Source organism: Protopterus annectens, chromosome 2.part1 (assembly GCF_019279795.1).
Source record: "Protopterus annectens isolate FY-2018-M chromosome 2.part1, PAN1.0, whole genome shotgun sequence".
NCBI classification, from domain to species: Eukaryota; Metazoa; Chordata; order Ceratodontiformes; family Protopteridae; genus Protopterus; species Protopterus annectens.
In genome coordinates this window covers 1,337,205,371-1,337,232,006 of record NC_056729.1, presented here as the reverse complement: position 1 = coordinate 1,337,232,006, position 26,636 = coordinate 1,337,205,371, and the positions used below count along the sequence as shown (strand labels likewise).

Sequence of the window (26,636 nt, the reverse complement as noted above, 5' to 3'; positions counted from 1 at the left end):
GCACAGCTAGCTGGAATTTTGTAAATAATTATATGTCATTTGTATATCAAACTGACTTGTACATATGCTTGTGTTGAAAATGTATTTGTGAGATTTACTTGTGTTAAAATGTATTAACAGTGTGCCATGTTGGAAGGAAAAGAAATGTGCATGCATTATTGTAACTGTTTAAATATATACATTGTAACAGCATGTACTGGGAGACAAAAGGTTAATCTACCTGACTTTGGAAGCCATAAAGATGTTATCCCACAGTTTTGAATGGAGCCAGAGATACAATGTCTGTACTAGAGAATAGGTCGTAGATCCTGTAGGAAGAGTGGGATGGTTTTATGGTTTTATGATTTCCAGCAGCTGCACCACTTCTAAGCAATGATCTATCTGTGTATACTGTAGGACATAGGTGCTAAACTCTGGTAGCTTCTAGTGATGGAGGATAATGCGGGAAAAAGAGCCAGATGACGAGATGTGGGTGATGTCATTCTGTACAGAAATACTGTTTTAATATTAGAGGAGACTGAAGTCTCAGCAGCACTCTGTATTCTGTCTTGGATCTGACAACAAGAACCACTCACCCATCTTGCCTTGCTGTATTCAGTAAGTAGGAAGAATAATAGTTTTAGTCAATCAAGAGTAGACAGTAAGACTAGCTAAATGTTTATTTATTTATTTATTCATTTGACATTTGTTAACCGGGTTGGTCCAGCTGAGCCGTATAGCCCTTTTTCAGTGGAGACCCAAGGAGAAAAGCTCCAGTTGACAGAAATAATGACATTCTATGATGAAATTTTATACACATATCAAAAAATAAAAGTTTTAAACAATAATATACAATATTAAGAATATGAACACATATAAATAGCTAGTAGTATACAGAATTTATGTACGTGAACAAAAAGGACAAAAATTACAAAGAAATATAGGTTTTGATGATCAGTGTTGAAAAACAAAGTACCTGGGGTATACAGCATTGTAGGACAGAGTGGAAGTAAAGGTTGCAAACTTTTTTTTAAAGGAGATAAATTGCACAATGAGAGAGCAGATTCAGCAAGGATGTTACTTACAAGGTAGCTTAGGTGAGAGTAGGTGGGTTACATACAAACAGTGAAAGTGGTAATGGAAGTTACAAGGGAGTAATGCAAGGGCAGAACTTTGAGTTCAGGAAGTAGTTTTTGACTTTAGTTTTGAAGAGGCTGGTACTTTGAATGCTGTGGATGTCAGGGAGTCAGGGGGGGTGTCTATTCAAGGAGTAGGACAATGAGTTTCTATACAGGAGGTCTGCCAATATTTTTGTTTGGTTTATAAATGTCTAGTAGGTTCTGGTCAGCACTACAAAGTGAATGAGCTGGGGGTATAAGGGGATACAATGGATGAGAGAGAGGGACAAGTTGAAGGTTTATATAGCAGTGAGTGTGTGAGTTGAAGCTAGGATAGAAGGAGGAGCTGGGGGATTCAAGCCATTGAAGTTTGTTCAGGGCATGGCAGTGACGAGATTTGTATGGTTGGCCACATGCAAATCTGGCTATGTTGTTATATGTTTGTTCGAGTTTAGTAAGTAGGGATGACTGAAGGTGGGTCAGGATAGGAGAGGCACAGAGAAGGCATGGAAGGAGAAAGGCTTGTGCAAGAGTGTGTTTGGAGTTGGGAGCTAGGAATTTCTTATTTCTGTAGAGCAGATCCAATTTCTGGTTGTTTTTTTAATGCATTTTTCTCTATGGATGCTAAATTTAAGCAGGTTGTCAGTTATAGTCTCAAGACATTTGGTGTGTGGTTCGGCTTTGATAAGGGTGTTGTCTTGAGAGAAGGTGGTAAAGGTGGATTTGTGGTGGGAGAGAGATTTAGGAAGGAATAGTAGGAGCTTAGTCTTTTTGGGATTAAGTATGAGTTGGTGGTCAGTGAGCCACTTTTCCACTGATGAGAAACTATTTTGCGTGAGGGATAGAAGGTTGGTGATGTTATCAGAGATAGAGATGACAGTACAGTCATCGGCATATTGTATGAGGGAGGAGGTGGTGGAGGACGAGTAGAGTTTGTTAGTGAAGATGTTGAAGAGGAGATGTCCAAGAATTGAGCCCTGAGGGACACCAGTTTGGACAGGTTGAAAGGGAGGGCAAGAGGATTGCCAATGTACAGACTGGAGTCTATTTGAGAGATAGCTTGAAAACCACTGGATAGTAGATGGAGAGAGATTAAGATCAGTTAGTTTATCAATAAGCTTGGGATGAGACACAGTATCAAAAGCTTTAGAGAGGTCGAGGAAGAGAGAAGATACATGAAGATTTTTGTTCCTGGCTTCAGCAACAGTGTGGGTAAAAGATAGGAGGGCAGTGGCAGTGCTATGATTAGGCCTGAAGCAATGTTGAGAAGGGGTTAGAAGGTTTTTCTTGAGTAGGTATTTAAGGAACTGGTTATGTATACATTTTTCTAAGATTTTGGAGAGTGGACAGAGAATGGCAATGGGTCTATAGTTAGATGCATCTGTGGAGTTACCTCCTTTGTGAAGTGGGATGGTATAGAAAGATTTCCAGATGTCGGGGACATTCTCAGATAGATCTGTTAACTAGGATAGAGACAGAGTAGGCAATAGAATGGGCTACAAGTCTGAGAAAGAGGGGAGGGAGGTTTTCAGTAGAGGGAGAGCAGGGTTTTAGTTTAAGTAGAAGGGATTTTATGTAAGCAGTGGAGACAGGGTTAAGAGAGAAAGGGTTAGAGTTACTAGTAGTGACTGAAGTGTAAGAGAGCATTTGATTTTTGACTGTTTTTGTTTAGTTTATTAATAGAGTCAATGAAGTGGGTATTAAGTAAGGAGGCTGTTTTTCTATAACTGTGTGAAACTTTCCATTTGTGTTATTTTAAATATTCCCCGTGACTGAAAATCTGGTATTTACTGTAAATAGATATTTAGTATTTTCTTGTTCTCTTATTATTCATTATTAAATATATTTAAATTTTTCATTGTAGCTAGTCCTTTTTAGAAAATATTTAAGTTTTGAGAGTATTTGCACATATTTATTTGGTGATAACTCTGGCCACCCCTGAAAGCCTTGCTATTTGGTCAGCATTACCATTTGTATTAATATTAATTTCACTCAGTATAACTGGATACCCTTTTAAGAGCCTTATAGTAACTGGCTAGTGACAGTGAATCTACCTTATAGTCTGGGGAAAGTTGGTAGAGTGGGTAATCTGCACCAGCCTTTCCCAGGTGTGCATGTGTGTGTGTTTGTGTGTGTGTGTGTGTGTGTGTGTGTGTGTGTGTGTGTGTGTGTGTGTGTGTGTGTGTGTGTGTGTGCATGTGCATGTGCGTATGCGTGCGTGTGTGTGTGTGTGTGTGTGTGTGTGTGTGTGTGTGTGTAAAAATGTAAATTGTAAAGAGTCTGGGTGTCAACTACTTGGGTCAGGGACACAATGCACTGGTTTCATAGAGAGGGTGCTGAAGGACTTGGTTTGCACACTCGGCTGAGGACCTAACCCTACAGCTGTACCAGTGGAGAATCTTATTGGGGACCTAGAGGGAGGCAGATAGAGAAATCCAGATCCCTTACTGAATGTGTTTCCTGTGTGCTCTTAAGGGAAATTGTGCTTGATGCAGAGAAGTTTGCATCTGGAAATACTGAGAGCATCCATTTGTATTGCAAGTGCACATCCCTCTCCAGTGTCAGTGGTGAGGATTCAGGCTCATTGGTTAGTGGTCCAGAGGGGGGACATCACAGAGTCCACCATTCTTTTCTAATTAATTCTAAAATTCCTTCTGTTAGTATTAGCTTTCTATTTGAGGGGGCTTAAAATATGTATACTGATCTTAACACTGGAGTCAGGGATGAGATGAATCTCTGCATTCTATCATAGGATCATATTTTCATAGCTTCTTATTAGGCTGATTATCTGATCAGTCATTTGTAGCCTCCTCTTCCTCCTCATCACAGTCATTTGCAGCCTCCTCTTCCTCCTCATCATTAAGCCCTTTTTTTTCGATTTTCTACATCGGCTCAGTGTGCAACATCAGCTGCCGCCATCTCTCTGGATTCAGTGCCACTCTCCTACCTTCTTTGACTCTCATGTCTGACTGTCGCAGGTCTTCTCTCACACAACCCATCCACCTCTTTGCTGGATGCCCTTGTTTCTTTTGCCTTCTTCCTGTCTATCCCAAATCTTCTTCACCAAATTGTCTTCTGCTTTCCTGCACATGAGCCAGAACCACAGTGATCTGTTCTGTTTGGAGGTCCTTGAGCTTTGGCTTTATTGTTCTAATTTTTGCATCTGTCCCACAGTGGGCATCCTACCACCTTAATATCCATCACCTCTAGCTTCCTCAACTGCTCTGCCTTTACTGCCCAGGTTTCTGTACCGTACAGCAGTACAGGTCACACCACTGTTTTGTAAACTTTACTATTCAGCCTCTTTACATTCTTCTGCCACAGATTACCCCTACCCCTCTGTGCCAGTTGACTGCAGTCCCTCTGATTCTTGCTTTGGGCTCCTCATTCAGGCTTCCCTTCCCCTCAACCACCCCTCCTAGATAGTTGAAGCTGACATACCATTCTATTATTTTCCCTTCTATTTCAATTCTCAGCTTCTTCTGATTTCCCCCACTTGTTACCATTACAACTGTCTTATCTGTACTCAGTTTCATCCAGTGTGCCTTCAGTTTTGCATTTTATTCCTCTATCATTTGCAAAAGTTCTTGTTCAGAGTGTGCCCGCAATGATGCATCATTTGCACACAGGAACTTTCTTGATATCGCCTTCTGACCCATTCACTAATATGGCCCTCAGGAGTATGAACAGCAGTGGTTTCAGTACTGAAACCTGATGCACACCCACTCCCACTGAGAACCCCTCTGTGAGTCTGAACACTGATTGTACTTGAGTCATTCAGTTTTGTACATAGTTTGCACTAATTCTACCAAAGTTTCTGGAACACTGAACTACCACAGGACTGCCCAAATCATTTTTAATGGGGCCTTGCCATATGCCTTCTCCAAGTCTAGGAATGCCCAGTTGGGCTTTTTTCTTATTTCTAGATTCTTTTCAAGTATCTGTCCAATTGCAAACATTGGGTCAGTTGTGCAGCATCCTATCTGAATCTGAAGTTCTCATCTCCCATCTTACTTTCTATTACAATGCATATATATTTATTGGACACAATTTCCAGAATATTCATACACTATCACACGAGTTTTATACCTCTATACTGCCCACAGTTCATAGGTTCATAGATTAGTACTAAGCTAACAGCCCTTGTAAGCCATTTTAAGCCTAGCCAATTATCCCTTGTGAGACTCAAACACTGCACCTTGTGTTTGTAAGGCAAACACCTTAACCATTAGGCCACCCTCCCAACCCTTGTTGTGAATGTCCCCTTTATTTTTTAATACTGGCACTAGTATGGATATTTTCCAGTCATCTGGGATACACCTTTCACTTCATACTGTTATGAGTACCCTCAGAAGCCATCTTTATCATATATTTAACATATCTGCTGTGACCTCATCTGAGCCTGCTACTTTCTCTGACTTTATTTTCCTTAGTGTTGTTCTTAATTTTTCTAGGGTGGGCATCCCCTCTTCTTCAACTGTTGGCTACATCTGGGGCAATACAGCATCTACAACTCAGTGGTGATAGACATCCTAACCCTGACCCCAGACATAATCAAAAACTAACCTCCACTCATACCCCACAACACTGCTGTACCATCCTAACCCCCCTAAAGGTCACGATCTCCTATTACTTAATATAAATCTAAGAAATATAGTCAACAAAGTGCATGACCTCTGTGGCTTACTATCCTTATAGTCCCCTGATTTAACCCTTCTTATAGAAACCTGGCTCAAACCAGAAATTAAAAATAATGAAATCCTCCCCCCAGGTTACTACCTACACAGATGTGACCACCAAAACAAACATTGGGATGGATTAGCCATAATGTTTAAACACAATTTAGAACTATAACTCATCAGCACAAACATACCCACTTTTACTAATACTGAAATTCTACTCACCAAACTAAAAATCAACAGTAACAAACATCTAATAATTATTGCCATCTACATCCTATCAGGTGACAACCCAAACACAGCTGAAGACATTCTTCACTGTATATCCCAAAGCTTCCAACAAAAAACCATCGTAATGGGTGGCCTCAGTACTGATTGGTCCACTTATAACTCCACTGACCCCCCCCCCCCCACCTTTATAAACCTACATGGTTTCTCCCAACTCATACAAGAGGCAACCAGAATAGACAAAACCTCCAACAGGCATTTGATTCTAGACTGGGGCCTAACTAACAAACCATCAGCAGCCTTCCAAGCTGGCTGCCTCCCTGATAGTATCAGTGACCACCTCCCCATCCCCAGTTATCTACTAAGAGACAGCCTTAGCCCACCCAAGCAAGTATGCCTCTGGCTAATCCATAATAATAAGAAATTTAATGCCCAAACATTCCTTTCCCTTTTACAACAATGTAATCGGACACCCCTGAAAACTCTTCAGCTAGATGCAGCCGTACAGTATTTTAATACCACCTTTCTCAACATCCTAAATAGCTTAGCCCCCTGCAGATCTGCTCATCTAAAAAAACACTACATACCATGGCTAACAAACAACACCAGAAATCTGCTTAAACAAAGGGACAAAGCCTGGTTACACTGGAAACAAAACTGGTTGGGAGGGTAGCCTAATGGTTAAGGTGTTTGCCTTATAAACACAAGGTGCAGGGTTTGAGTCTCACAAGGTTCATAGGTTCATATGGATAACTGGCTAAGCTTAAAATGGCTCACAAGGGCAGTTAGCTTAGTATGAACCTATGAACTATGAACCATAAAAAACAAGAAAACTTACTTCTCTGTAAACAACTTTGAAACAAGGCCAAGTCCCAAATAAAATTTGTTTACCAGGAAAATATGACTTGGAATGAGCCAAGTCTCAGCAGAGGCCCAGGGAGAAATGCTCCTGAAGCATGTCTTTGGAATGTGGGAGGAAACGGGAGCACCCTGAGGAGACATACACAAATGCAGGAAGGACATGCAGACTAAGCACAGAAGGCACCCCAGCCAAGAATCAAACTAGAGAATCTCTTGTTGTGATGTGACAACGCAAACCCTGCACCACTGTACCGCCCATTTGACAATCTGAAAATATGACAAAAACACTTACTATACAGTTGCCCAACAGTTTAACCTCAACAATCCCAAAACATTTTGGTCCACCATAAGAAAACTCCTTCAACCAGGAATTACCTCAACCCCCATTCCTTCAACAGCTCTAACAGCTGACAGTATAGCCTCACAATTCAATACCTTCTTTACAAAATCAATTCACTCTATTACACACTCTCACCAAAATACCCTACCAGCTATCCCAGCCACCAATAAAGAAGCCAGTAATACCTTCTCATTTAAACCTGTTCCAATCCATACCATAAAAAGTACTCAGTAAGCTCAAACCCACCACCCTAGCAGCAGACAACCTTCCTACAGAATTTCTAAAAAATTGCTGCAGATACCATTGCCTTCCCTGTCTCTATCCTGATTAATCTCTCTATCCTAGAACACTACATTCCCCTAAACTAGAAAATATTCTACATCATTCCTTTACACAAGGGGGGCAACTCCACTGAACTATCCAATTATAGACCTATTGCCATACTTCCATCCCTCTCCAAAATACTAGAAAAATGTATTCACACACAGCTCTTAGACAACCTGCTATACAATAACCTCATCTCATGCACAACATGGATTTCGCACACACCATAGCACCACAACTGCCCTCTTTAGCTTCACTGACACCGTAAGTCAACACAGAAACCAGGGTAAATTTGTTTCTTCTATCTTTCTGGATCTTTCCAAGGCCATTGATACAGTATCACACCAGAAACTAATTGATGAACTTGCCACCCTAAATCTCAGCCACTCTTCCATATCACGGTTCCGCAGCTATCTTACTGGCCAACAGCAAGCCGTCAAATGGCATCAGGAGCTGCCAGCTCTACTTCCTGTCAACACAGGAGTTCTGCAAGGCACTATACTAGGTCCCCTACTCTTTATCATTTTCACTAAACAGCTGCACAAATCTACCCCTCTCACCTCAGGCATCCAATGCGCAGATGACTCAACCCTCGTCTGTACTGCATCTTCCGTAAAACAATTAAAAATCGCTACGTAACAGTCCTTCTCTGACGCAGAAACCTGACTAACTGAAGCAAAACGTATACTGAACCCATCCAAGACCAAACTGATGCTCTTTCACCCCATCAAAGCACCCAGTCCCAGCCACATTTCAAATACACTCCTCCAACAACGCTAGTATATCAGCTGTCTCCCAAACAAAATTACTAGGTGTTAATAATCGACAATAAAATGAAATTTGACTTACACCTAGCACAAGCCATTAAAAGGACTCACATTAAACTAGGCTTTCTGTATTGAATCAAGCCTTTCCTCACTAACCAGACCAGACAAGACATCTCTAGAATACATCTCCTGTCTACACTACTCTATGCCTCACCTATCTTCACTAATCTAGGCAAAACTGACTTAAGTAAACTCAACTCTTGCTACAGTAAAATAGCTAAGTTCATCACCAGTTCCCCTCACAGGTCCCACCACTGTTCTGCCCTACATCAACTAAAATGCTTAGAACTACCCATTCACTTAACCTACACCCAACGCATCACCGCCCACAAAATAGTACACCAACCTGAAAGAACCCCCACCCTCGAACAAATGCTTCAGCTTTATATTACCACTCAACTACTCCAATCTTCTCATAAAGCACTACTTAATGTTTCCAAAAGCAACAACAAAACTGGAGACTCCCCTCACTCTATTCCAACTATATTTTAAAGATCTGGAACACTATTCCACAACATATTGTAGATACCACCGGCTCACCACAATTTAAAAACCTCCCAAAATATCACCTGAAAAACAATTGCGTCTGCTTTTGCATCAGCCCCGGCTAATTCCCCCAAGGTCCCTACTCTCTTTACTCTCTTTTCCTTGCACTAGTCATCCTCCTTAAAGCTTGCGTACGTATTACTTCTGCTCCTCCCATTTCCCTCCTGTCATTACATATCTACCTGTTAACTAATTCCTCTACTGCCTTTACTCTAACTACAGTACACCTGCTTCTCTACCACTATCTTCACCTTCAGTCTCCTTTTGCTTCTTACTCTGCCTCGATCCTAACCTACGTATGAACCCACTAGAAATCTATAGTTTCTGATCAAGATATGATATTCATCATAGATAGTATTTTATATGTATGTTTAACTATTACTATGCCCACAATAACTTTGTACTTGCATCACCAAAACTGTACATTTAATCGCCATGTATGTTATCGCTGTCTTGCTAGTCTGACTTTTGAAACTTGTATGTAACATTGTGAATTTTGCATGTGGCGATAAACTTTGTAACTATACTACGCATCTTTCCTCCCTGGGCCTCTGCTGAAAATGGACTTGTGCCCAGTCGGACCATCCCGGTAAACAAATGTAAAATAAGATTTTCTAAAGACATGCATCTGGAGCATTTCTCCCCGGGCCTCCGCTGAAAACAGGATCTGTGGAACCTTGTCGGACTTTCCCGGTCAACAAATGTTAAAAAAATAAAATAAGATAAATAAATAATAAATAAAATCTGTGGGATTTTCTTTGTTCAGAAGTTGCTGGCAGGACTTATTCCATCTGCCTTTGATGTCCTGTGGGCTGGTGAGCAGGTTGTTGCTGGCATCCGTTATGAATGTTGGCTGACTATCTTCTTTATCTTTCTGTCTTTGCCTTGCATTCTGATATAGTTTCTTTGCGCCACCTACTGAGTCACTTTCCAGAAGATGGTAGAGTGCCTCTGATGCCTTGTTTTTGCTATGGCAACTCCTTTCTTAGCTTCTTTGTTAGCCAGCCAGTATTCCTTCCTGGTTGGTCTTTTCTATCACCTACTTTTTCCTGCACTCCTTCTGTCTTTTGTTGACTTCCTGGGCTTCTTCATTCCACAACTAGCATTTCCTATGTACCTTATCTACATACTTGGCTTGACCAGATATCTTTTTTGTAGTCCTCACAGATGCTATTTTGAGATGCTGCCATTTTTCTTCAACTCCACATATTTCCTTTTCTTCTTGAAGTGCTAGAGCCATAAATAATTCCTTGAACCGTTGTGCTTTCTCTTCTGCCTAGTATCTGTTGACCTTAGAGCCGTCTCTGACTACTGCTTGCAGTTGATTGTGGCAAACAATGATTTATGCTGTGGGCCAACTGGGGATGACTTTGCAATTGCTGATTCAACCCCAGCACCCTTTCCTTACTATGAGGAAGTCTACCTGAGTTGCATGATGGCAACTCATATGTGATCTTGCGACTGTCTCTATTTCTGAACCTTGTGTTGGCCACCATCAAGCCATTTGCCAGATAGAAGTCTAGAATGGCCTCTTCTTCTTTATTTCTGATGCCTCACCCTTGTTGACCAGGCATACCTCTCAATTGTCCAGATTGTTGATCTGTTCCTCATAAAATCTGTTGCTGTCTGGATTTTTGTGACAAATCAGTGAGGACTGAATTCACTATATAATGATAGGCATTTGAGTTTCTGACTTCATATTCTTCAGAAAATGCATAGTAACACAAGACCTTTTATTCTAGCAACTTTCTAAGTTTATAAGAACAATATTTAAAATGTGTCCATATTTTGGGGGCTTTATCCCCCATTATATTTGGCTTTGTACAGATTATTTGTGCTAAGAGGTTGAAAGCTATGGGACCCTGGCAGTCCTCATATTCTGTTCTGTCTACCTCGATATGTGCATTCAGGTCACCCATTATCAACACCAATTCATGTTGTCCTGCTTTATCTAATAGGTCCTGCAAATGCTGTCTAAATTTACTTTTTTCCTCACTATCACATCCCAGCTATGGGGCATAGCCTGAGATTACGAATACTGCCCTGTCATTAGGCTGGTGTCTGATTGCCATGAGTTTGTCACTTATTCTGAAGACTTCCCTCACTGTCTCCTGAAGCCTCTCTCTCACCACAATTTCCACACCATTTCTAGCCTGTCCTCCTCCTGAGTAGTAGACTCTGGATGCCAAGCCAAGTAGCTTTGCTGCATTGCCCTTCCATCTTGTCTCCTGGATACATAGGCCTCTTCATGTCATCCACTTCTAAGCTCCATCCTGTCAGTGAACTTACACTGAGTTTAGCAATTTTTAGTTCATGTTTGGCAGGTTGATTGGATTTACTTTTATCTTTCTCTCAACAGAGCTTTCCCAAGTAATTCAAGCTGGGCAGCTGGACACCGGCTGACCAATAGCTTATTGACGCAGGGCTGTTGGGCTTTACGGTGGCCACACACTGGCCATGAAGAGCACAAACACTCCTTTACCATTAGCATGTATGCCTGGCATAGGTCGGAGCAGGCTGGGTTCTCAACCCACTTATCAATGGCAAATAACCCATGGCCATTAGGCAACATTAGATAACATGACTGAATCACCTAGAGCTATATTTTTACATCACTGAGTGACTAGCTGTGCCACGGTGCACAGTCTGTGATCCATGTTATCATATCTTGAGGATACTGCAAACCACAATAGATGTCCAGAGCGGTTGTACTGTACAACTCTTCTCCCTATAGGGCAACATCTTGAGTCTGTGCTACTCGGCACAGCTACATTCTTGAGTGAGTTTTGGGATGGAAACACTTAGCATGCTTTACAGAGGTAGGAGGAACCTCACAAAGACACAAGGAGAACATGAGAAGTCAAAACAGGGATTGGCTGGAAGTCAGGATCAAACCTTATACATTGTGCATAGAACTAGTTTCTTACACCATAGTGGTAAATGGTAACTCTCCTCTCAGATAATAAATAGCAGCAATACACATGTCATAAAAACACCAGCCACAAGAGCCTGAATATGAATAAAAAACTTTAAACAATAAGGCAACAGTGCAGTTACAGGTGAAATATGCAGAGGAATGAGATGAGATGAATGCACATGAAGTATCCTTTTCCGTTCGTTGATTTAAAAGAAATCCAATCTGCTAATTAGTGGCAGGAGCTGAGAAATATTTCTTATTTAGATAAAAGTATTTAATTGCATTATTATTTAGCAAGGGATTGTGTGCCCGGTGGGCGTACCTGGTTAACGAATGGGTGTTGATGTATTTATTTTTCAAGGAGAAGTGAGTTGAGGTCATGTGTTCCAGGATTCCCACTCTTTCTGCAATTCCTAGTGTAGGCCAGAGATGGAAGACAACATCTGCTTTCAAAGACATTAAGGCTATCGGGATAGCATTATGTGCAGAAGCAGATGACAAATCTGCACACTACCCGATTACGTCCATTCCCTTCGACCTTGTGGGCATGCCCAAGTAATGATATGGCTAAAGTAGAAATCAATCGAATAGCTGTCTGAATAGTGGCTATGCTGTCACTATGCTGTGCCCCATAAAGGGGAACATGTGTGACAGTGTCCATGGTAAAGTTTTGATGGTCAGAAAGTTTGGATGGAGAAAATATATAAAAAAATGTTAGTTCCAGAAGCTTGTAAATATCATCTTTATACATTTTTCTATTAAATGTTAAGAGTTTGCTTTAATATGCACTTTGTTTATATGGAACCCCGGACTGTGTCAGAAATGTCATCAGTTCACTACCCTAATAATCAAGTACATAAATAAAAATAAAATAGAAAGTTGTTACAGATAAACTGGCTGAAGTATTTGAGTGAAACTGGAACTCTGTTAACAGGCTTATGATGAAAGCTATGGTCAGCAATTTATTTTATTTTGTTTTACATTTGTTTACCAGGAAAGTCCAACTGGACACAAGTCTATTTTCAGCAGAGACCCGGGGAGAAAAGCTTCAGTTAGATACTTAGTGTTTACATAAGAATCACATTAATATTACATAACAACATCTCATTAAAAATGCAATAGTACATAGAATATAAGACAATCAGAGTATATAATATGATGAAAAATTGTACAATCAATTTAGAAGAAATTAAAATACAAGTTAATAGTACGTTGGAGTCATGTAGAGTACAGAAGTACGTAAAAGTGTACTGTGGGATTGAGAGACCAGTTTGTATGTTAGGTAGTAGCAGCAGATGTAAGATTTTTATAATATGATATAACATAGTTTGAAACTGGATAATAGTAAGGTTTATACAGGGTTGCTGATGGTGAATTAATGCTATTTAGGTAAGCGTGTATGAATATAAGGGTTATTTAGTAGTGGTGTGTATTTTTTTGGGGGGTAAGGGCTTCTTCTTCTTTTGGCTTTTCCCGGTTAGGGGTCACCACAGCGGATCACTTGTCCGCTCATGATTGTCAGTGGAGTTTTACAGTATTGAGTTGCCAGCCCGGTGCCCAACCTTCCACAGAAGGCACACACATGCACACACTCACACCTAGGGCCACTTTAGAGTGTCCAATCCATCTACAGCATGTCTTTGGGAAGTAGGAGGAAACCCACATGACCACAGGGAGGACATGCAGACTCCGCACAGAAGGCACCCCAGCTGATAATTGAACTGGAGAACCTCTTGCTGTGAGGCGGCAACGCTAACCACTGCACCACCATGGCCACCCTTTTTGGGGTAAGGACTAGTTGTTGATAAATAGTTTATCCTGGGGGATTACAGGAGCATAACCAGATATTAAAGTGAGCCTTGAGGAGTTTTTTGAATTGTGTAGTGAAGGTATTGGAGGTAAGGTGGCAGGGTAGGTTATTCCATGCTTTTGAGATGGAATAGCCAAAGATATCTTTCCTGGCTTCATTATTGGGTTTGATGACTTGTAGGTGGTTTTGGGTTGTTGATCTCAGGGTTCTTGTTGTAGAATAAGGTGTAACTAGTGTCTGGAGTGCTGGGATTTTAGTTGGGTAGTAATATAGCTTGTGTATCAGCATTAATTGGTTAAGTTTTAGTAGGTGAGAAAGTTCTAGCCAATTTAGCTGTTTGAGTGCAATACAGTGGTGGGCCCTTTAAGGGGTTTCTGTAGCAAATCCTGCAGTTTTGTTGTAACAGGCTTCTAGTTTGTTTAGGTTGGTCTTGCGAAGGTTAGTCAGTACTGGGGTAGTGTAGAGAAGGGAGGACGGTAAATGTGTTCTAGCTATGGTAGATTTAGTATGTTTAGTCAGATATGATTTGTTTCAATATATATGTCCAAGTTTTTTGTGCACTTTTTTGATAGTTTGGGCTATATGAATATCAAATTTGAGGTTATTGTCGATTTCTACTCCTAAGAGTTGGAAGGTGGGGGTGATCCTGGTATTGTTTATGGACATTATGGTAAAGTTGTCACATGGAGAAGATTTGCTAGGTCCAAAGATGAGAAGTTTTGTTTTATTTGGATTTAAGATAAGTTGGCAATTGGTGAACCAGGTCTCGGCAAAGGAGAAGCATTCTTGGGTTAGTGATTAGAGGTCATGTATTGTGTGGGCTGCACATATAAGGGTGGTGTCATCTGCATATTGCACTACAGAGGCATTGGGTGTGGCAGTAGAGAGTTGGTTAGTAAACAGAGAGAGAAGCAGTGGGCCAAGTATATAGCCCTGAGGGACTCCTAAGGATACTGGTAGGAGAGAGGATAGTTGGTTCTGCCATAATACTGTTTGTTGATGCCCTGATAGGTAAACGTTAAACCAGGAGATGGAGGGGAGCTCATATTTATGGTGGATAGTGTTCTGAGGAGTTTATTATGGTTGACCATATCAAATGCTTTTGACAGGTCTAGAAAAATGTCTGACACTAGATGACCCATATTTCTATGATTTTTGATTGTATTGGTAAAGGACATAAGAGTGGTGGTGGTGCTATGGAAGGGTCTAAATCCATGCTGCTATTTAGATAAAAGGTTGTGTTTTAGAAGGTAGTTCATTAGCTGTTTGTGTATGACTCTTTCTAGTATTTTTGATAGGGGGTGATAAGATAGCTATAGGCCGATAGTTGCTTAATTCTACGGAACTGTCTCCTTTGTTCAGTGGTATGATGTGGGAGATTTTCCATAAAGAAGGTACTTTACACTCTGATATTGATCTGTTTATTAGAACTGTGACCGGATAAGCTAGAGCTTTTGTGGCTATTTGTAGGTATTCAGCTGGTAACTTGTCAGTGGCCAGGGCGGTTGGTTTTAGCTTGCGGAGGAGTTTTAAAATGGAGTTGACTGGGACTGGGTTTAGGTGGAAGTGGGGGTCATTGTCATAGGTGCGTGTGGTGACTTGGGTGGGGGGGGGTGGGTCATTGTTGCTATTTTTAGTTAAGGTTTCTGCAAAGGTCTTTACAGTTTAGGTGAAGTATTTGTTAAACTTGGTGGGGATATGTTCTAGGTTGTTGGTTATATCTGGAGATGGGGCAGCAGATTTCCCTGGTAGTAGTATAGAGTTTACTGTTGACCACAATTTTTGGGGGTTGTGAATATGTTTTTCTTGGAGGTTTTGATAATAGTTAATTTTGTCTAATTTAACCTGCTTTTTTGGCTTTATTTTGGAGCTCTGAGTAGTGTTGTTTTGTAGAGTGAGTTCTGTTTTTATGGTAATGTAACAATACTGTGTTTCTTTCTTTGAGGATGGATTTTAGTACCAGTAGTTAACCAAAGAGCATGGCTTTAGTTCTAATGGTTCTAGTGGGTGCATGATGATTTAATATTTGTAAGAAGGATGTGTTAAAGTACTGAACTGCTTCGTCTAGGGGTAGTTGTGATAGTGGTCTCCAGTTACATTGATTTAGGGCAGAAATAAAGTCATTGGGTTTAAAGTTCTTTTTGTTCCTGACTCCTCTGAAGGATGTCTGGGTAATATGGTGAGTTCTTTTTCTAAGTAGAAAAGTGGGCTGGTGGTCACTTACACTGTCTGGCAGACAGTCTACTTGAGATGCAAGTGAGGGATCAGTTATTAGAATCCAGTCCAAAATTGATTGGCGCTTGGATGATTTGTCAGTTCGAGTGGGGGTTGAGATAAGTTGTGTAAATCCATGAAGGTTGATATGGGTAGATGGATTTTGGCAAGTAAACATTTGCCAGTCTATATTAAAATCTCCTAATAAGAGTTGTTGTTGTTGTTTGTCTTTCGGCTTTTCCCGGTTAGGGGTCACCACAGCGGAACTCTGGTCCGCTAATGATTGGCAGTTGGTTTTTATGGTGTCGAGTTGCCAGCCCGACACCCAGCTTTCAATGAAGGCACGCCCATTCAATGCATGTCTTTTGAACGCCCACTCGACCGCGGGGAGGACATGCAGACTCCACACAGAAGGCACTCCCAATCCAAGCCGAGAATCAAACGGGAGAACCTCTAGCTGTGAGGCAACAACACTACCGCTGCACCACCGCGGAAGTCAAAATCTCCTAGTAAGAGTAATAACAGTAAAAAGTAATAATCTGCTGCAAATTAAATATTGTCATATTAATTTATAGAAAATTGAAAAATTAAAAGGTAAAAATGCAAGAACCGAACTAAAACCAAATGCTAGCCCATCTCAAGGCCAGAGAGTACATTATGTTGTAATTCATAAAGTAGAAAGTGAACTAAACAGGGTGGGAATGTTAGGTATTATGTTAAGTATTATCTAACTTAAAAAGCAGTGAATGGTGTATAACTTTAGTGCCAGTACAGAAGAAAATCTTCTGAGGAAATTTGTGTATGTGGAGATTTCAGACTTACTACTGTTCCATTATTAAACACTGTGCATTAACCCTAACAAAAACCAGGAACTACACACTTAGGTTGGGTTCAGAAATATGAAATTAAAACTCATTAAAAATGCTTTCAAAATAAATTTAATAACTGTAAACTGATGAGTTCACAGCTAAGAACTTTTTTCCACAATCCATAAAAGTTCATCGTAAGTCAGCAGTTTACTGTTATTAAATTATGTTAATTTATTTTGGAAGTATTTATTATCCTCTATAAATAATCAAAGGAATATTTATATGCCTAACAGGGGCAGTGAATCTCAAAAAAAATTATTTTGAGCAGATGTGTACAAATGGGCACGGATGAGGCTTCAGTGAAGCAGTCAAGCTTCTGGCAGTTAAACAAACTGTTCCGATATAGTACGCTTTTTGATCACAAAAAATAGCATAAGTGTTATTAAAATGAGCATGAGAAGAATTTGCATCAGTAAACATGCAGTATTAAATAACATATGAGTTATATATGAGAGACATTTGGAAGAATGAATGAAACATTATTTATATTAAGACTTAATAACTACTCGAGGCTGAAAGCAGTTCCTTCAAAAAGAATAATGCCAACGCCAGCTGACACGTTTTTGAAAATGAACGCAGAACATGCCTTATTAAATGATTCTTTCTGCTCACATCTATATGTTGCCATTTTTATCCAAGTGAAAATGTAAATAAGAAGAAAGTAATGTGTCCACATATGTGCACGTGCTACATTGTGTATGAATGTCAGCTGGATACACCACTCACAAAGTAATCTATGAGTAAATGTGCATTCCAAGGCAGATCCAGTCTGCTTCTATGTATTCATGTTTTACTATGACTATATGTGTAAAGCAATTATTTACATGTAACCACGACTATCTGAGCAATATATCTCCGTAGTCATAATGTCCAGGCTTAGCCTTTCCTAAGTATAGTACATTTCAGATGCTTGTTACACTGACTGCATTAGTAATCAGGATTACTTTTTTCTGTTTATCAATGTCTCTATCCTTTTATGCCCTTATCTTTCCTTGTCTCTCTAACTTTTAGAGGATCTATTCTTATAATGTTCCCATTCATGCTTTTTATCTTGATACCCGATTTACTAACTATACCATTTTTTGATGGACAGTTGGAATCGTCGTTTTTCCTTAACTGCCCATTTGAGTCATTGAAATTCTTGCCAATGAAGCTTTTAAATCTGTCTGTTAGAATAGCCCCACAGATGTCAACTGCCTCACAAATGTAGGTCTGCATACTTGCAGGGGGGAACCCCCCCACACACCCAATTATGTAGGTGACCCAGTGCTTAAACATACTCCTGTTCTTCAGCAAATTACTGAAACCCTTAGTGGAATCTGTCCTAGTCTCACCTTTCCATTGTTTGTATAACATAAGTCATTGTCCCTATGCACTGCATTTAAGATACCAAAAAGCGATCTATTTTACTTCCAAAATAATGGCAAATTCCTGGTATTTTTAGAAGGAAAATACTAGTCAACCAGCAGTTTAGACCTCTCTGGCCACAAGTCATAACAGTGCAGCTGCAGAATTGTTGACCTTGTAAAATTGTTATAAGTACAGGAAAGTATGTGGGGAGTGGTGGTATAATGGTTAAGGTGATTACCTTATAAACACAAGGTGCGGGGTTTGATTCTCACACGAGGTAATCAGCTAGGCTTACAATGGCCCACAAGGGCAGTTAACCTAGTACTAACCTATGAACCTTCACTTAACTCCTTCCTGGTGACTGTATTTGTGTGTGTCTCTTGAGGGTGCTTGTGAATTTGTTGAACATGTAAATGTATTTGTGAGTGTTGAGGGTGCTTGTGAATGTGTGCGTAATTATTTATTTATTTGACATTTGTTGACTGGGTTAACTGGTCCAACTGGGACAGAGCCCTTTTTCAGTGGAGACCCAGGGAGAAAAGCTCCACAGTAAAAACATACAACTAATCTGACATATAATAATCCAAAAGATTTACATAGACATGAGTAATAGCAAGTTTGACATACATGGCGATTTGAATATACCTTTCAGCATGAGGAGATACAGAGGAGAGAAACAGAAACAATGCAGATAGACATTAGCTTTTGAAAAGTTTATACAGAAAAAGTTCGACTGGCTGTGAGTAGGAGAAGAGTTAGTATGAAAGGAATTTGTAAGAGTGCAGGACAGAAGCAGAGAGGAAGGGAAGATTGGTAGCAGTGTTGCAATAAAGAGAGAGATTAGGAGAAAGGTAGGGTTTCACAGAAGTAAAAGCAAGTTAACAGAATAGGATACCTTAGGGAGATGAGTAGGCCAGGAGGAAGATAGCACAAACATAGTTCATTTTACTTGAAGTGAATTTTTACTGCCTTTCTGAATTGAGATTTGGATGTAATGTATCGGATGTCTAGAGGTAGTTTATTCCATTTCTCGGCAGGGTAACAGCTATAGAGGTTTTTTTCCTATGTTAGTCTTGGGTTTGAGAATAGTCAGGAGATGTTGTTCTTAGCTTCACAGCGTTCTAATAGGGGTGTAGGTGGGGATGATAGATGTGATACTGGGCCAGAAAGTGGGTTGGTATAGAACAGAATGGATTATTTGAAGCTTTGAGAGGAGGAGGTTAAGAGGGAACTCTGACCAGTTCAGTTTTCTGAGTGCTAAGCAGTGATGAGTGGAGAATGGAAGTTCAGCAGCAAATGTAGCTACCTTGTAAGTGGACTCTAGTTTAGAAATAAGTGTGGCCTATAAGTTGATGAGAATTTGAGTGCCTTAGAGAAGTGTTGGTAATAGGTAGCCATGTGAAAGAGATCTTTTAACAGTACTAGAGAGAGTTTTTGTTTCTATAAAGGAGACCAAGTTTTTGATGGGTTTTCTTAATGTTACTTAGAACATACAGGTCAACTTTTAGCTGGTCATCAATAATGACTCCTAGTAGTTTGGTGTGGCTTTCTGCTATGATGGGTGTGTTATTCTGGGAAGAGATGGTGAAAGATGATTTCAAATGGGACAGTTTTTGGTATGAAGTGTGAAGATAGGTGTAGGCTGCCAGCCTAGCCAGATAGAATTTTGTAGATAATTCTGTCATTTGTAAATATTAATGTAAGCCACAGGCATGTTCTCTTAAATGTGAAAAGACTGTATTGGAAGTTGAACTGAAATAAAAGTAACAACAGTGCACTCTGCTGTAAGAAAGCTTGATAAGTCAAGCATTGTGAAATTCTTTGATCTAAAACTCGGAGCCGAGATGTCTAGAGGGAGGCATCCTGCCTATTGTTTTGAGACCAGTGTTAATGGCTAGAATTTACATGTATAATTTATTTTATTGCTCTGGCTTCCTGACCAGCTGCAAGATCAAAAGAGCTATTAACCTCTGAGTTTCTGTTAGCCTGGGAACCAGAAAGAAATGATGTAATCTGAAATGAATCAGTGGTACTGTGTTATCAATTTAAGGACAGAAAGAAAGAGGGATTTGAGCATTTGTCTTTAGAACATCCAGCATCACCAGCACTGTCTTGCTCTGTATGTAAGTTTATTTTAGAACTGTGTTTTCTCTTAGATATAGCTAGGAAATAGGAAGATTAGACAAATTGTTTTTTTCTGTATTGATACCAGAACTATTCTACTGTATTATTTTAAGCATTTTCCTGTGATCTCTGAACTCTTGACTAGCAATGTGTAGTAAGAAGTATTGTCTTGTGTTCATATTATTTATTATTAAATATTTTTAAACCTTTCAACTGTGGCTGTTTTGTGTAGAGATAATTTAAGATGTAGAGTACATTGCATGTATATAGTGATACTGACCAAGCCACTCCAAATAAGCCTTGACTGTTCAGTTGCACTTACCATTTGGATAATAAAATTGCACAGTATAATTGGACACCCTTTCATAAGGGCCTTTTGCCAGCTGATAAATATTAGTGGGTGGTGGCAGTGTTTTCTACCATGTAGTCTGGATAAAAGGGGCACAGCTGGAGAACTTGCGCCAGCCTTCCCCAGGAGTGTCTGTGTGGTTGTATATAACTCTTATCTCAAAGTGTGTGTGTGTCACTTACTTGGGCAGGGGCACAAAGCACTGGTTGGACAGAGATGGTGCTGGAGGTTTTAGCTTGCACAGTAGGCTGAGATCTGGACCCTATAGCTGTGCCAGTGGGCAGTCTTATTGTGGACATGGAGAGAAAGGGAGAAACCATCCCCAGACTGACTGTGATCTCTGTGTGCTCTTACAGGAAATTGTACTTTACTGTGTGTGTATTTATTATCCTTTCCTTCTATGGGCACATCTCACTGGTGTTAGTGGTGAGGATTGAGGCTCCTTGACTGCTGGGCCAGTACAAGGACATCACAAGAAGAGTAAGAGTTTGGTCTTCTTTGGATTTAAGATTATAAGGTTTAGGTTGAGCCAGTTTTCAACAGACAAGAAGGAGTCTTGAGTTTTAGAATGAAGTTCAGGGAGGATATCAGCAATGGTGATGACTGTGGAGTCATCTGCATACTGGACAAGTGATGACTGTAGGGAGCTTGGAGAGGGTATCGGCAATGGTGATGACTGTGGAGTCACCTGCGTACTGGACAAGTGATGACTGTAGGGAGCTCGGGGAGGGTATCAACAATGGTGATGACTGTGGAGTCATCTGCGTACTGGACAAATGATGACTGTAGGGAACTGGGGAGGGTATCAGCAATGGTAATGACTGTGGAGTCATCTGCGGACTGGACAAGTGATGACTGTAGGGAGCTCAGGGAGGGTATCAGCAATGGTGATGACTGTGGAGTAATTTGCAGACTAGACAAGTGATGACTGTAGGAAGCTCAGGGAGGGTATTAACAATAGTGATAACTGTGGAGTCATCTGCGTACTGGACAACTGATGACTGTAGGGAGCTCGGGGAGGGTGTCAGCAATGGCGATGACTGTGGAGTCATCTGCGGACTGGACAACTGATGACTGTAGGGAGCTTGGGGAGGGTATCAGCAATGGTGATGACTGTGGAGTCATCTGCGGACTGGACAAGTGATGACTGTAGGGAGCTCGGGGAGGGTATCAGCAATGGTGATGACTGTGGAGTCATCTGCGGACTGGACAAGTGATGACTGTAGGGAGCTCGGGGAGGGTATCAGCAATGGTGATGACTGTGGAATCATCTGCGTACTGGACAAGTGATGACTGTAGGGAGCTCGGGCAGGGTATCAACAATGGTGATGACTGTGGAGTCATCTGCGTACTGGACAAGTGATGAGTATTGGGTTGAGGAAGATAATGGATTAGTAAAAATATTAAATTGCAGTGGTCCAAGAATTGACTCTTGGAGAACTCCCATCTGTATAGGGAGTTCAGGGTTGATAGCAGAGCACCATTTGACAGATTGGAAATGGTTGCTAAGATAATTGGAGAACCATGAAATAGTGGTGGTAGATAGGTTTAATAGAGAGAGTTTGTCTAACAGAAGAGGGTGGGAAGCAGAGGTGTGCGTGTGTGTGCGTGCGTGTGTGTGTGTGTGTGTGTGTGTGTGGGTGTATGTGTGTGTGTGTGTGTGTGTGTGTGTGTGTGTGTTTATGCATGTTTGCTGATCTGTTTTGACCTTTTGTGTATGTATGTATGTATGTGTGTGCATGAGTGGGTGTTGGGTGTATGGGCATATGTATGTGTGTGTTGAGTAAAGGTGTTTGTGTAGCTGATAAATGTATATGTGCCTTTGTCCATCTGTTTTGATCTGTTCTGTGTGTGTGTGCTTGTGCATGCATTGTGCATACGTGTATGTGTTTATGTACACGTGTATGTTTGTGTGCGTGTGTGTGTACACACACACACACACACACACACACACACACACACTTGTATATTTGTGTGTGTGTGTGTGTGTGTGTATATGCGTGCACGCATGTGTGTGTGTGTGCACCTTCACACACACACACACACACACACACACACACACACACACACACACAAAATATATGTGTGTGTGTGTGCGCGCGAGTGTATGCGTGCATGCGCATGTGCATGAGTGTGTATGTGTGTGTGTGTGTGTGTGTGTGTGTGTGTGTGTGTGTGAGACATGGGCAGTGTGCAAAGCAGACCTGTAGAATGTGTTCTGGTACTTCAGGCAGCTACTACAGCTGTTTCCTTTAAAAAACTGTCTAGTTTTCATTCTTTTGCAGATTCTAGACTCTTCCATTCCTGTTGACTTCCTCTGATGTGAGTCACACATAACACATAATAACATTGTGGGATATTCAATAACAGAATACTACCGTAGGTGCAGTGTATAATTCCAGAATGAATAGGAGGCAATTATTAGCTAAGTGTTGCGACATAGTGTAAATTAGGATCACCCCCATATTGAGAAGAACGGATCCGAACATTGGCATTTTCCCTTTAAGGCATAAATTGAATTATTTGTAAATGATTAATGTTGTCAGATATTATGCCTTGACTTCTTTGCAAAATATGTTTTTTTCAGGCCAGACTACCAAGATCAAGTTGATAAATATCAGAGCAATGTTGCCAGAAAATCTTACACGTTTTTACAGATATCATGGGTCATTAACTACGCCACCCTGCTTTGAGAGTGTAATCTGGACAATCTTTGATTCGCCCATAATGCTGTCACATAATCAGGTAAGTCTTTTTCCTTCTTAATGCAAACATAATGTCAAACACTCTTATGCTGACATGCTTTCCGTGTGATGGATACCAAAACAAGCATTTGTATGCTATTATGTTTCATAGCCACAGATGAAAGGCTTTATTTTTTATCTTAAGAAAAGCACATAGGAAATGAGATTCTGATGGCCTAGGGCAGAAAATATGTATTACTGCTCCATGTCAAATAAGCTAAGATATTGAAGGAATTCTTCTGCAAATACTGCAGAGATTATATGTACAGGAAAAAATATTACATGGATTGAAGTTTATGGAAATGAAAGAGCACTGTGTTATGTTCAAATGGACTGTATAGCTACATTAATTTATAAAGCTTTTTTGTATGCACTTAATGCCTGAAGCTTTACTGTAGAAAGCACCAATTCTGAAAAAAAAAATATTAATAACTGAAAAAAGCAGCACACAATTTTGTTGACAGCAAATACATGATCGTGTGTTTTTTAAGAAATTGGTTTTATGGTTATTTCAGTAAAGACTCGTGCCTTTAATTTTAAATGTAAAGTTCTTCCCAGAGACACAGTGTTTGAATCAAGAGGCTAAACATGAATGTGGGAGCGGAATTACTTATCCAACTGTAAAATTTAGCTCTCTAAGAGGGAAGGTCAAAAGTTATTAATTTACGGCTGTGTCACTGTTACCATTAAAAATGTAGGAGAGACGTTCAGTTTTATCTGGTAACCAGCCTTCACAGATGATACCCCTATAGAATGTTTCCTGCAGTCTGTTCAGCTGCAGAACTAATGCCTCACAGTAAGATACAAACAACATGGCTACAAAATACAGAACAAAATTTGTGTGTGCGCACACGCTCTTGTGTGTACTTTTTAATATAATTCTTTGTTAACTAGCTAATGCCCACTTAATACAACTGCCTATTTTCACATGTGCATCAAAAACACTGGTTTAATAATGTGACTTGTTCGGAGTCATACAATCCATCATACTATAATAAGCTGCAAACAAGTTATTAAAAGGGGGCTACAAATAGATTGCAAATTAGGTTGTGCTGCATATTGAGATGCACTGATTCGTGCATTGCCATAGCTCCTGTAACGCTGAATTTATTTGTAAATTAACAATGTGTGTCAGATATTGTGCCATGACCTTTCTGCAAAATTAGTTTCAGGTTAGTCGATAAAGATTAAGTTGATAAATATCTGAGTCATGTTGCCAGAAAATCTCACATGCTTTTTACAGTTTGCAGACAGAGGTTATGGGACTCATCTGTAGATTCTAAGGATAAAGTTTACTTACAGTTCCGTGTTTAAACTCATATAAGGTCCACTAACAGACAATCCTTGGGATTCAGAAATATGCCTTCCACGATCATGCAAAGGAGATGCCGGATGGTGTGATGTCACTCAAAGGTAATTATCTATAGAATAATTGGAGCCCTGTGGGTCCAAGTAGAAATTAATCAAAAAGCCCACTCACAAACGACAAAGTCAGCAGTCACACAGTGCTGTAGTTAGGAATGCCACGGACAAGAATAACGAGCAAGTAACGTGTACACACCTAAACATGTGCATGTGAGCTACCTTTTTAACCTACAAGAAAGGCTGGAAACCACTATGTCTTCCAGCAATGGTTCTACATAGTTTTATTCATTGAATTGGGGAGGGGATGGGTGTATAGGAAAGTCAGAAAAAGGGGAAGAGGAAGCAGAGAAACACACCAGGATACAGAGAAGGTAAAAGTCAAAATGGAGAGGTGGAAGGAAGGGTATACTTTTTCATGAAACAGGAGCCCTTTTTTTGTATGGTGTAGGCAAGGAATAGAAAGTGGGTAGTTATGGAAACAGGGGCACACACACATAAAACACAAAGACCAACAGGGGAGGTGCTGACAGAAAGGGGGTGACAATGGATGTTTTGACATACAGACAGAGGGAGGACAAGTAGTGACGAGGAGGGTTGGGTTGAAATGGGGGGAGGAGGCATGTGACACATACAAGGAAGGGAGCACCAGGAAAAGGGTATACGGTGGATATCCAATTCTCGACACTATGCTGCCTGGGCTAGAACCAGGACTGGTCAGTCATGACCATTACTGGCCTCTTCACTTGGCCCTTTCAGTGAGCCACTGCCAGAAGTCATTGCAGGATGCCTGCAGGTTGTCCCAAGAACATCCAACAGGGAGACAGGCCTGGAGACAGATATAGTGCTGCCAGCAGAAGGCCAGAGTTGGTGGCCAGGGGCCAGTACTGGTGCCATGCCACAAGTATAGCAATGGCAAATGCTGCTGAAAATGTTAAAATAAATGGATAGAAATAAAACAACAAATATCAAATAAAATATGCTAAAAAAAGATAGTGGTAAAGAGAGGGAGAAAGATGCAAAAAAGATATTAATATCACAAATGTTTCTGTCACTCATACCGGTAGCAATTTGCATACTACAGAGCTGAAAGATATGCAGATATGCTGCCATACCTGGTCCCACACTTCTGCCTGGGTATGTAAACTCCAACGTCCCTATTCTACAATATGTGAGCAGGTGTGCCATGTCACCATACCCATGGCTAGAGATGGGTGGGTAGAGTTGAGGCTACAGTGGTAGGATGGAGGTGTTGCATGTAGGAGGCCATTAGGGATGTGTGAGGTTGTGGCCCTGTGGACATGCTGTATGGGACATGGTCAAAGCCATGCCATGTGGACCAGAACATTGGTGCCAGTTCTGCAACCCGACATGGCACTGTGCTGTAATCCAGGCAGAGAAGGAATCATTGCCAACATAGATAGCTATGATCATGTGTTTGGTAAACACAGTATGTACTGTGCTACATGCTAGGGCACACAACATGGATTGTATCTATGCCGTTTGGCAGACATAGATGGTCATCTTCCTGCAAATAAGAATGTGCATATATCATGAACATTTAGAGGTGAAAGTGAAAAGCATCATATATTTACAGGGTTTGACCTACTGTACAAAAGAATGTGACAGAACTGTGTCCCTAGTAACTCCATAGAGTATACAGTTTGATATTGCTAAGCTGCTCTGATGCAGCTAAATAATCAATAACATGACAGTAAATTGTACTTATCCCTGCACTTGGAGAGGCAATCTATTATCCTGTGGTATAAGAGAACATTCTCCTGTATTTCTTCCAGAGCTGAAAAACAAGAACAACAAATACACCACACATCATTAAATGTCTGACAAGGCCCATTTAACTATAAGTGAAATAACATGGTAGCGATCAGCCCTGCATACTTACAGTACACATCAGGGACCATCTCTTTGACCTTGTCTTCCTATTGGCTCAGAAGGTCAGGATGGGGCCTCCGCAGGACATTGAAGTGGTGCCAG

General features: G+C 40.6%; 1 protein-coding gene across 1 annotated transcript in view; it reads left to right on the top strand.

Moving 5' to 3' along the window:
* Positions 1–26,636, top strand: part of LOC122794968 (serum amyloid P-component-like) — a 349,508-nt gene that overhangs the window by 105,627 nt on the left and 217,245 nt on the right. Inside the window, exon 4 of the mRNA XM_044063560.1 lies at positions 23,123–23,280. Coding sequence (XP_043919495.1) covers positions 23,123–23,280 — 158 coding nt within the window. The remainder of the gene's footprint in view (positions 1–23,122; positions 23,281–26,636) is intronic.